Genomic DNA, 13,387 nt, shown 5'->3' with positions numbered 1-13,387 from the left:
TTGAGAGGGGAGACTTCACAGAGCATGCTGAAGGCATCTGTTGACACAACAGCTCTGTGGTTTTGCTCTAGAAGGTCTTTTCATCTGTAATGAGCACTAATTAGTCTAATACCCTAGACTGTATTAGTCGTAATGGAAAAGCCGCAGTAATTGTTTTTTGACCAGGAATAAACTCATAAACCAAATGAAGATCCATAACTGACCATGTCTCAAAAGGATGTAATGTAATAAAGCTAATGACTATTAAAAATGAGAAGCTTATTTGGGGTTTGATCACATTTATGGCCTATTACTTCAATTGCTCCACAGACCCGTTCCCAGCCAATTTATATCGTGTTCTAAATTACCATGCCCTTGCTGGAATCAATTATTATAAAAAGGTATTTTTATTGCATTTTTCCAGCCAAGTGATGGGCTCTGCCATGGGTGACACCTCTGGGAGAGCAGCAACGACGTTTTGAAAGACAAAACTCTTTTTTCCCCTTGTTCCCTTTGAAGAAGGCTCCTCCTGTGTATTGCCACAGACAAACCTGCAATAGCAGGGCTCAGAGCACCGCTCACCACTTTGTCACCAATTTCAAACCATAAAGCAGTAATTTCTGCAAGTGCAGCAATTATTTCAAAAGCTGAAAATGAAAAGTGTACTCCAAATCTAAATCGGTTTAGAGCGAGGAAACGCCAGGAACCCTTTCTGTCGAATGTAATACTGACTGGTTTTCTCTTCATCTGCTGTTCTCTACCTCTCCTCTCCCCCTATAGTGTCGCTTCGCTCCACACAAACATACATTAATATATTAACAATGTATACTAATTGCCTCCCTTGTCACCCTCCGCCCCCTCATGTTGGCATTCTCCATTTCACTTAAAGTGTGAAAGAGCTGTGTGCTTTTTTGGGTCATCTTTAGATGAATTTTAAAGGCAGTAATTGGATGCCTGAGCGAATTCCTCTGCACAGTAGGAGGCTGGTCCATTATCTTTTACCATCGTGAAGTAATGCGCTCCTGTCCAGGCTGCCCTCATCATCATTACCCATGCTGTGGATGCCTTGTGATGGAGAGGGAGCAGGAGGACAGGGCATACATCATATCTGGACTCATCAGTCTTCCTGCTCCAGCCGAGACACCAAACTGTGCTCACTCACATGAGCATTCGCGGGCATAGAGATGAGGAGAAATGAAAGCAGCCGTTTGTATTCACAACCGCTCCAATGTATCGTTAAACAATACATCATCACCCTGGCCTTCTCTGGCCACTTCTGCTCTCACATGATAAAGTCATCTATCAACATCCTCCAATGAATGTTTCATTTTCCTCCTTTCAATTCCATTCCCTCTGTTGCAATGCACATCTTCTCTGCCAGGCAAGTGAGATCAGGAGAGCCATTTATCAAAAGCATAGTTAGTCATACAGACATGAGCACTTATATGCCAGCTAATCCTGCAGGAGTGCCGCATGGATGCATGCAATATCACGCAAGATGTTTATCAATAGAGCATGTACTGTACTGTACCCTCTGCTTAAAGTACCTGACTTGGTAGCATGCCCCCGCTTTTCAGTGTTTCAGAATGAAGCAGAATGAGTCATACATTTTACAATGAGGGGTTGATAGATGGACCTTCAAACATAAAATTCATTAGCATCTAATACAGCTTAGAGGTTGATGATGAAGTGGTAGCAGTGATTGAGGCTGCCGCAGTATGCACATGTGGTGTACTACATCTAATGCTAATTAGGACAACAGATTGTGACGAATGGTCACTTAATCCACAACACATGGAAGTCCTCTACACTTTATGGCTTAATACATTCATGTTCCCACACTCCTTTGCCAGGTCAGGAGGTAAAGGGCATGCAACAGTACTGACACATTTTCCCTGAGTGCATGTATGGAAACAAGTGAGTAAGTTATGAGCTGAATGACTGTACCTTATGACACTAAGGTCAACTGGGAGTTACTTTGAAAAAGAAGATACACTGAGGTTAATGGTCTCCAATGTCACTCAAGAAGGCAATTAACCCTGAGATGCTTTTTTTATTTAAATTCCACAAAGCGACTGTATGAGCTGAGTTTGTTACCTTTTAAAGCACACACTCACATAACCTTCCTTGTATGTGATCCTTGTTAAATTAATACATGTTGCTGAAGCGGAATCTATCTCTGCTAAACTGATAATTATCAGTCATTCAAACTAACCTTCCCACAATGCTTTTAAAAGCTCCTCCGGGAGCGAGGTCAGATAACTTGTTTACTGTACCATTGTGATTGTTAGAAGAATGGATGCATTGTGTGATTCATGCATTTGTGCAAAACGTTTTTATTTGCTTTGCACACAGAAAACGGTGAAGGCCTGTACCGTTTGGAACCACTTACAGAACAGTGTATTCTAGTTTCTCTAATTGAATGCTTTGAACCTTAATCCACGTCACTTCAACACTTTTTGTTCTCCTCAGCCTGTCAGTTCTCGTGTAAATAGTTTGTACAGCAAGGTAACAAAGAATGCTACAGGGATGAGGAGAAGGGCAGGATGTAGACTGACAGATCAATCTCAGAGTGACAGGGTGGTCACACGTCCATATCTCACATCTCACCATAGTTGTTAACATCCCACTCCACAGTGGCCAACTTCTATTCTTTCCAACTTTTATCTTGGCCCACTGAGGTTTGAGAGGAATGTGTGTATTTTTTTAAGCGGTAATGGACTCTACAGTGGAGCTGACCTTTATGCCTGCTGAGACAGGTCTGTGTCCAGAGGCCAAGCCAAGCTTAGCCAAGCTAAGCTGCTAGTATAGATCTCGATCAGAGCCGGGAGAAGAAATCAGACCAGAGATCAGGAGGTCATCCCCCAGAGGCATGGTTGGCTGTTGGGGAAGAACTCTTCATCGATCGGCTGAGTGTGATAGATATTGGGCTGAAATTGAGCAGACTTGAGCAGGGAGGGTTGATCCCTGGCCTTCTAGCCTCCGGGGCTCCAGCTCAATGGGCGAACAGCAGGGGCACCAGAGAGCCTTCACAGCACCAGAGCCAGCATCAGTCAAAGCACCCAGCAGCTCTCTCCCATGAGCCTCTGCAGCTCTCTCAGTCATCTCTAGGTGAGCAGAGAGCTAGATGTGTCGCTGATGCCTGACCTTGATTCCTCCGGAGCTGAGTCTGACTATTGTTGAAACTCACCAGGGACACCCTCCCCTCCCTTCTGACCCATTGATTTAGATATATTACAGGTGTGGAATTCATGAGAATTGCAGGGGATTTATCCTATAAATGTAAAATATTGTTCTTCCACGTTCGGCCATGTTTTATTCAAAACCTCATTTTCACAGCATGAAGTGCATTTCATGGCCACTAGACTCCAGCGGGTGGTTCTGAACCTCCACCACCACCCGAGATAATTCCTAACTTTATCTTGCAGGTGCAGACAATAATAATCCCTCTTTTAATGCACTCGTATTATTAGAGCGGTGTGTTTATAAGAGATGCCCTGAAGGTGAATGTATGCAGCACAGAGTACTTGCAGTGCATACACTTATTTGCTGTCCTATTTTGTTTGGCTTTTCAGAAAATAAAATATTTAAAATAGACCCTGGATAGACTCTTTGCATTGTAAAACACTTGATTATACAGAACTGTCAGCCACTTGTGTACACTAAAGAATCAAGGACAGATAAGATTATAATTAATATTTGTGGGGGGATTATTGCTGTCAGCAGCTTGTCATTGTGGCATTTTCCCCACAGTCAAAGTTTACTTCTTAAATCATGTTCACTCATAAATAATTTACTGTTGAGAGCTTTTCTATGTGACTTAAACATCAATATTTTCCACGAGGTGTTAATCCTCTTGCATAACTGACCAAGCAGCTAGGATGTAGAGTTTTTGAGGCGTCATTGGTTGCCCTTCTTTTTAAGTTCGGGGAGGGGAGGAGACAATACAACATAAATCACTCCACCACTGAGTGCACTTTAAGCTCCAGAGTTTCCGTACAACTTTATGCTGCACTTTTTCTTTTAGATACTGTTAGAAGTGTCGGGATGAACCAGTGCCTTGTCTTTTGTCTAATATTCTCTTTTTGACTATGCTGCACTGGCAACACACACTGGCCTAGTCATCAAAAGTTAAATTCAGGTCAGACATTCAGAAGTCAAATGCTTTATTATTTTTATTTTTGTCAGAGACACTTACAATAGGTCAAGGAATGTGATATATAAAGACAGTGGTTCTACATTGAGCTTTTTGCAGAAACAGCAAAAGGGAATGATAATGAATTTCCCATAAAAGAAGGGTTTGAAAATGTGGGAAATACATTGACTTTCAGAAATATTGTCAGGCAACCAGTAAAGCTCCGAACAAGACGTTGCTTCTAGCCAAAAAATAAGTAAAGCAAATCTGCCCCCATAATACCACCACTTGTCATTTTAACACTTCTGTATATGGATTAAATGCACAACATATAGCCTTACATGTTTAACTAGCTTGAATGGGGTTAGTAGGCATATGCATGTAATTAGTGAAGATGTGGTTCGAAATTTGTAGGCAAAAGCACGGAAAATAAGGAACAGAAAAACATTAAGAACTACAATATTGTGAATTTTAGAAGTAACACAAGCAAATGTTCCATGGTCCACAATCTACACCCTTCACTATCATCCGCCTGACAATTCAGCTCTTTCACATATTGGTTGAGTTCAACTATGTGCTTAGACAAGGAACGAAGTGCCCTTTCTATAATATTTCCTAATTGGTGAATGAGGTACCAACTAAGCGATAGTAAGACTGGTCGTTTTGAGTCAACCATTTATCCTGTCCATATGATCCTCACCATGATCAGCTATCAAAGCAGCAAAAGAGTCAGTCTTTTTTTTCCATACCAGCCACGACCAACAGTAATGAGCAGAACTGATCTCTGACCAGCATGAGACTCCGAGGGCACTGCCGCTCACTGGAGCTCTTTGTGTGCCACCTATAACGCTGCAACCTTCATCCGGTCACCTGGGAAGTAGCGAGGAAAAGTGGGAAGACTGGAGTGGAATTGGCTCATTGTCGGAGAAGCAAAGAGTGGGAAGAGAAGAGGAAGGAGCATGAGAGAGACCCTCATTAAAAGGCAGCATGTTGGCTTCACAACCATCCCGCCACTTCAATGCGCTGTCATGCAGTGATGTATCGCTCTGCATGGTGCTACAGTACCAAGGCCTTTATTCCCACTCTCCTCCATGTTTCTCGGTTCTAGCCAATTAAACGCCCACTGGAATAGAAGGGAGGAAGTGCCACATTGAACATTGCACAATGTGCAGAGAGGAGCTGATGAAAGGACATGTCTCTTTAAGTCTGCTTAATAGCTTCAGGACATTGCCTGAGTGGCATTTAATGTCTACAGCACATCATTCACTATCCCTCTACTCCCATTTATCTTTCCGTTCACGTACGCATACTTTATCGCTAAGGGATGAAAATGTTTATCAGAACTATGAATATTTCATTTAGAGTAGTTTGAGTATTGGCATACTTCATTCATAGCCCTTTTTTATTCATGATTTTGCTCTTGAAATGTCACCTGAAAGATCATAAAGAGGCTCTTGTCCAATGACATGTCATTAATCATTGTTTTAAAATCATCACAATCGGTGTTTCAGGCTTTCTCATAGGTTGTTGATCTTTTGGGTTTATCTGGTAAGATTGTTGGTTTTAGGGCAGTGGTAACGATAAAGGGCCTACAATAATAGGTGTACAGAATAAGTATATACTGTGTTTACCACCCTTTCTTCTTTCTTCTGCTCCATGAATAATGCAGGGCCTAAAATCCCCAACTCAAAACTGCGCTTGACCTGTTCATTTGTTGTTGTATCCATGGTGGGGTCATGGCTGTGGATTTGTGCAGGAAGAGGCAGAGGCTAATCGCAACAGCAGGACAGGCAGCAGATTCTCTACTTTTCATGCTGCCCGTGTCACTCAGGCTAACACCATAAATCTCACTTATTTTCAGATCCAACCGAGACACAGGCAGAAATTACGGCCCAGAGCACATTACCAGGCACAGCAGCGTGCTGAATGCTAACAGAGAGATCCTTGATAAAGCAGACCGGCAGTTCTCCAACAGATTATTGAACAAAATCTGCTAGACTTGAGGGAGAAGATTGGCTAGTAAGAAAAGCACAAACATCAGTGTCAACTACAAAGCCATTGCATGAGTAGAAATGTATTTAAATAAATCAATTAGTGAATTTGTACAATGGCAATACTGTCTCTGTGCTCGGTTAAAGCATATCTATGCTTAGTGCTCTATAATTATTGTTATTATTCACTCGTTATCTTTGTAATCTTATGCACAGAGCATTGAAGGCAACACACTAGAACTTGACTTACATAAATCAATGCTCATGTTTTACTCCAGCTTTCCACAGAAGCAATTTTTTAAAGTGTAAATGTAATATGTTGAAGTGTGATATAATAGCCATAGAGAGTACTCACCAATTTTCTTCTATTGGCCAGGCAACTGTCCCTGGGCTGGAGACTGTCGAGTGTCTCAAGGGCTTCAGACCCACTATGAGGTGTATGTCGTGGTTGAAAGACTTGTAAATTACATTGGTTATATTTGTTTTTTTGGGCATTTTGGCCCAAGCCACCCATACATTTTAGTGTTATTCTAATGTAGTAAAGAAAAAGCCTATACTGTTCTATTTACAATTTAAAATGTCCCTTAAATATGATTAAGTAATCAATTTGAAAGAATAATGCACTGAGCATTGTGTGTTCTTTTCCGATAACGTCACAGTCTGTTATGGATTATCTCCTGACAAATCTGACACATGTAACTATTAACACAATGGACAAAATTTGCCAGAAAAGAAGGACATCAACAGTAGGATACACTTCTGCAAAAGCACACATTTCAATATGTGGCACCTTTTATTGTTCTAAAAAGATTAATCATAAAAACAATGTAGGCACAAAACTAATGTTCAAATGCATTTCAATAAGATATCCCTTTTATGATGTAAGCCTTAACCATCTCAAGTAAGGAAGTCATAAATCTCAGACCATAATAAAAACTCTCATCAGGTCATCCTTTCAGTTTCACAGGCCCAGATTTTATTGTGTCTTCTTTCAGATTACCGTTAGATGACTTAGTTATGCTGCCGATGTGCACAGCGGGTCCTCATTTTGTGTTTAATTGCTCTGTCTAAGTCTGAGTGTGTGGGTTATTGATGCATCACTGTGGGATCCCACTGTGGCTTATTACTGCCAGGCCCTGCTCTCGGCTGCTCTCAACCTGCTGGGTCATCTCCAGCTGCTGTAATCTAACATTAGCCTCTGCTTTCACCAGGTCCCAACCATTTACCCCATCATGAATTATAGATGACCCTCTGGAATTGGAGAAATCCCAGCAGACACAGAATTAATTTACAGCAACCCTCAATTTGAAGGGGAATTGAATCAAAGTCACAGGCACAGTGAGATAGGGGTTTACATTCCTATATAACACTGTCACAGTCTATAAAATTGTAATGAAAAGCCATTTGAAGATTAAGTGTTTTTTTGTGATTCATTGGTATCTCTTGGCTCAACTAAAAATCATTTCACTCCAGAGCTGACTGGTCTCAGTAATTGATGCTTACAAACGAGCAAAGCTCCTTTCAACCAAACGTAATCCTCCTTTTCTCTTTTTTTGAATGACTCTGATTCACAAGCTCACAAACACAAGGGGAAGTCTTTAGAAGCCGAGTTAACAGGGCCCTGTACACATCTTTTGCACTTCCCTAGGGACAATGGGATACTCTTGAATGTGGTGACAGGAAGTTGGGCACAGTAGATTGGTCCTGTCTGTGCTATTCAGGTTTAACATTAATACTCTAAACAAATGTGACATTTTATTCAAAAAGGCATCACTGCAGAGTGAGATTTAAAGAAAAAAAGAGTAGCTACCTCAATAGAATAGAACTGAAATGTATTCAGTGCTGGTATGGCTTCAATACTGTGCCAAAAGAAAAGGTGTCTCAGGGTTCATGCCCATTGAAATTAAAGAAGTCAGAGCAGGGCGTTTGTGTGAGCTCCAATAGCAGAGTCAAATGCGTACAGTGAGAGGCCTTTGTCAAGCTGTGCAATTAGCTCATGGAAGTTATTTTAGTTCCCCAATAGCAAGAAAGCCGTGTTGGTTGAATGGTATAAGTAATGAAAGGTGCACTTTCACCTCAATGGCAGGAATTTACTGAGCTACCCAGGATTCCAGAGCAATTTGTGTAATTGAAGAGCAATTTTGTACAACCCAATGTGCATGTGGGAGAGAAAAAGTTAACTTAAACTTATCTTAATTGGCCCCAATTGTGTGTGTGTGTGTGTGTGTGTGTGTGTGTGTGTGTGTGTGTGTGTGTGTGTGTGTGTGTGTGTGTGTGTGTGTGTGTGTGTGTGTGTGTGTGTGTGTGTGTGTGTGTGTGTGTGTGTGTGTGTGTGTGTGTGTGTGTGTGTGTGTGTGTGTGTGTGTGTGTGTGTGTGTGTGTGTGTGTGTGTGTGTGTGTGTGTGTGTGTGTGTGTGTGTGTGTGTGTGTGTGTGTGTGTGTGTGTGTGTGTGTGTGTGTGTGTGTGTGTGTGTGTGTGAAAGGTTAAGATTTATGTTCAGAGGGATGTAGCTCTGCCATTGAACTTAAAGAACCAAAGATTCCCAGACTGCGCAGGTCACTCACTCAGAATCTGAATATTTGTCCCACGGAGGGGACATTTTTTCATTGTTAAAGCTAGTAAAGAGCCAAAAATAGCTTAATATTAATTAATAAGCATGCATAACATTAAATTAGTAATTACACTATTTACTATTTACAAAATACACATCCAGTACCAGTCACAGTTTTGAAATTGTGAAAGTATTAAAGGTGGAAGTATATATTGCACAAAAGTAGGTGTTATAATTCAGCCTAATGGCAAATACAGAGCACAGTATCTGCTTTTTCAGTGTATTATGTCGGTGTTATGTATACAGTATGTGTCTCTGTTAAGAATAACACATTTTGTTATGCAGATTGCTAGTGAGCCTCAAAATGTGATATATTTACATTTTGTAGAATATTATATTAATCGTGTACTTTTATTTTATTAGTAATTACAACCATAATTCAATAAGGTTCCTGGTAGCACACATTTGTTTTACGGCACTTTTTATGGTAAAAAGTCTCCTAATCAATGAAAATGTATTATTATTACAACAATTTCACAATTATTACATATTTATAACTCTAAATCTAAAATACATTCTTCACCCAATCCAAATCTAGAATAATAGAAATGCTTAAGGGCATGTTTTTCTGTTACATATAGACCATAGAGACCAAGCTTTTGACTGAAGGTAGAAATGGCATTTATTATATATTTCGAACAAAGCAGAGTTTGAGGCACTTACACGTGCTCAAGAGGAGGATAATCACAGCCGCAGAGACTGTAAAGAGTACCTTTAAATTACTATGGATCCAGGACTATATATATATATATATAAATAAAAGATGGATTGACATGGCAACAGTGACATAGGCGTTATTTTGCTGCCGATGCACAGAAGCACATTTTTCATAGAACAAAAGCTCACGTAATAGAGCATGAATGATTTCCCCACATGAAATATAATTTTTTAATAATTTCATTTGAATCGAAATATTATCTGCCCATCTGTAATTTTGGTGACTAGCGAACCACAATGTTATGCTAATTACTTTCAACAGTTAGCTGGCTGAAGCGTGTGGCAGTTGGGAGAATGTCTTGTATTCATCCTGATAATTACATTCACAATAATTAGAACAACCACAAATTGTTATGGTTGACTTCATATTAAGAAGCTCAACTTAGAGACTCAGAAGTAGCTATTCAAACTTCGATCAACACAAGTAATTCTACATGCTGCATTTATAAAAACTGAAGAAATGATTTCCAGGTGATTGAAGCGTGACTGTATGTTCTTTCAGCTGCTGTAACTGTGCTCTCAGCAGCTGCCATCAGACATTAGCTGTTCACTGAACAGTGGCTCTGATTACACAGTGGTTAACCCAATAATCACTAATTGAGTGTTGATTGTGCGAAGCCTCTTTAGGCCAATTTCGATGCTGCTTGTTACTTTGACTTTTTCTATTCTTTCTGAGGTAATCACTGATTGGGTGGATTAGGGACCTGCTGTGCTGATCCCTCTCTCTCTTTCTGCCTCCAGGACTCTGAGATTTTGAACACGGCGGTGCTGACCGGGAAGACAGTGGCTGTGCCAGTGAAGGTGGTGACCGTTGGAATAGACGCTTCTGTTACTGACATCTCGGAAGCAGTCAAGTGTAGCTCTACAGACGAAGATGTGGTCAAGGTCAGTACGATGAACTGTTGAAAAGAAACAAATCTTTGTACACTTCCATCCAACTCTTTGTATGAAAATTCTACTATAGAACAATTTAAGTTGGAATTTAGAAAGCTGAGGTGGACAAAATGGTGTATTGATCAAAGCAATAATTAAAACTAAGTGGGTTTTTTCCGGCTGTGTATTTTCAAATTCTAGCGCACTCGAGCCGGTTTCTTCAAAATTACCTACCCCACCTTTAAGATAGAGAGAGAGTGTGACTTCCACTTTCGTTCAACTCAAACATAACAACAGACTAAAATGTAGATCTCTGTAGAACAATGAGGAGACTTTCCCCCTAATGTATGCGGTTAACAAACATCATTTATTGTTGAATCCTTTATGCAATGGTTTTAATGGCAAATGGAAATGATCTGCCACTAATGGGAACGCAGGTTAATCAGAATTTTCTTTTGCATATTTTCTAGACATTTTGTCAAAATGTGTACATATTAAATGTAATGGATCCATAATAAATGTCTTAAAATACTGATAAATACACTCATTTGAACACAATAGACTGGTGGTAGTTTGCAGGTCAATCTTGTTTATTAGACCAATTTAATTGCATTAATAACTTAATATCAAATCATACTGAAAAAATGCAAGATACAAAGGCTTTAATGTCATATGCATACTAGCTACAGCGTAGATATTGAAATGAAAATATTAAGTCCTGAGCTCCTCCAACCAACAATGCAACATAGTTATAACACATACAACCATAAAACATTATAAATAAAATAGTGCAAGAAGAAACCAAGAAGAATATAGTTCAATTATGTTGCAGACCAATGTGAAAGTAATGAAGATGAAGTAATATACATGTAAGGAAAATAAATAATGACAATTAGCCAAATAATGCAGAGAATGTTATGTTACAGTAACAGAATGTAAAATTAAATACTGTTTATTACAGTGATAACTATTTGAGAAATGAATTGCAAGATGCAAACAGATGAATGCTTTATGGAGGCACTTTACAGAGTTCAAGTGTTAAATTAGTGTATGTATAAAATGTTTGTGCCTTAATGACTGACTCTAGGCAGGTATTTGTTTACAGACTGCATTAGAGCTTATGTGAACGCAATACTTTGAGTACAAATAATGCGACAGATGAGAAGATTTTCTATGTTTAGCACATCTATATAAATCCTTCAGATAAACAAACACCAGCAGGCAACATGAAAGTGTGTGTTTGATATGCAGTGACTGCTGACAGGTTGTTCACGATTTCCTTTATTTTTAGAGCCCCTTACAACCCTAGGGCACATGGCACAAAAGAGTAAAAAGTGACTTACAGTGTTGTAAAGTTGAGCCTTCGTATCACTAACTTTGCACTTCAACAGAATCCCAATGACTTCTTGGTTATCTACAGAAAAAACTAAGAGAAAATCACATCCTGTCTGTGATGTGTTTCCAATCCTAAGTGACTGGGATCTTACTGTGCTATGGTTTACCTTGAATTTTGTGCTTCCTAGTCACGCCTCAAAAAGATTAAAAAAAATACTAGAATGCAAACTCAATTAATGTATAGTTATAAAAACTAATTAATGTATAGTTATAAAAACAAATCCTATATATTTCCCCACATTGATCCACTTCCTCATGTTTGATGCGTTAAGTTATGGCTGGCTAAGGGATTCTTAGAGGGAAATCAATTGCAAATCAATGAAGTTAGAAAAACAATAGCTCTGTTGCTGAGATCTCTGCAGAGGGTCAGAGCCTCATCCTGCTCACCTCTGCTCACCTCTCTTATCATAGCCTGCGATCACGTACTGTATGTAAACATGACTAATTTATCAGATTCTGACCTGGGGAATAAGCGAGAAGTAAACACAGAGTGGCATTAAACTTGAATAATGAATCACCCTGCATATTCAATTATGCTTACACTCACTTATAATTACAGTGACTTAAAAAAAAAAAGTTGCTTTTTCTTTAAACCACATTTAATATTAGTCTTGCTAAAACAAATTGTATCTTACAAGTTCAGGCTGAAAGAAAGCGCTGCCTCCATTATTTTTTTTAATGTTGCTTTTTTTGCATATAGAGTTTTCACAGTTCAGTTTAGGACCAATGCATAAGTCCAGGCTCACTGTTTGGACTGTGATGGCAGTGGATGTGGGCGGGTATATCCGGTGTACATCTACTGTACCACCTTGTTAGAGTTCATCATGTTGCAGCTGCATACAGTGGGGACATTGCCAAAGACTTGAAGCAGCTCAAATGCATTTGAACAAATAATGTATCACATGACTACTTGTAAGTGAAAGTGTCTGTAATGCAACAAACCGGAATTAATTAGCCGACTGTTGTTGTTTTGTTGTTATCAGTGGCAAAGCTCTTAAAACCCACTGTCTGCCTCCCACCCGGCTCAAAACAACAACAGACAAAGTTTGCAACTAGCTAACTAGCTCGACAACAAAACATTTTCAAATGATGCATCTTTCAGCAGTATGCAGCTGATTAAAGTGCTTATCAGGTCAAGGACATGAAGCAGCATTTTAAATATATAATATTTTTTCGTTTTCGTTTTAAATAGAAGGGTCCAAACAATTATGGCATACTTCAGTGCTGCCAGAATGAATTTGGAAGACTGATGCATCCAGATTTGATGATTTTATAGGATACTTCCTTTTTTGTATGTCAATATCAACCTAGCCTACAATATTTGTAAAGTTTTGAAAAAATGAAAACTCTTTTCTTGACTGTAATACTCACTACCATATCAAAACTGAGGAGGAATGGGTTTTTTTCCTCCCTATTTGGCCACCAGTGCTACATAACTACATTTTTTAGAAAGAAGCACATGTTGTTTAGGAATGTAGCTTTTTGGCTCCAAGGATTTTTAGAGAAAAATCTGAACAATTTGTTCTTCTCCTTATTAGACATGAACTCTACTTACTCAAGGTCGATTAGAGGGCCCTTCTTACCACTGCCTACACAGAGCAAGTCTATTAGAATATGCGTACACTTTCCCCTTGCATTGAAGTGAGTGCTCTAGCTTATGCAGAGGAGCCTGAGCAGCTTAATTG

General features: G+C 39.4%; 1 protein-coding gene across 3 annotated transcripts in view; it reads left to right on the top strand.

Annotated features, from left to right (window-relative positions):
- LOC307042497 (transmembrane protein 132C) overlaps positions 1 to 13,387 on the top strand; it is a 141,605-nt gene that overhangs the window by 108,202 nt on the left and 20,016 nt on the right. For all 3 annotated transcript variants that reach the window (XM_079686396.1, XM_079686394.1, XM_079686395.1), the window contains exon 5: positions 10,176 to 10,319. In XM_079686396.1, coding sequence (XP_079542522.1) covers positions 10,176 to 10,319 — 144 coding nt within the window. The remainder of the gene's footprint in view (positions 1 to 10,175; positions 10,320 to 13,387) is intronic.

Source organism: Notothenia rossii, assembly GCF_949606895.1.
Source record: "Notothenia rossii genome assembly, chromosome: 6".
NCBI classification, from domain to species: Eukaryota; Metazoa; Chordata; class Actinopteri; order Perciformes; family Nototheniidae; genus Notothenia; species Notothenia rossii.
The sequence above is the reverse complement of the archived record's forward strand: the minus strand, read 5'-3'. Positions and strand labels throughout refer to the sequence as shown.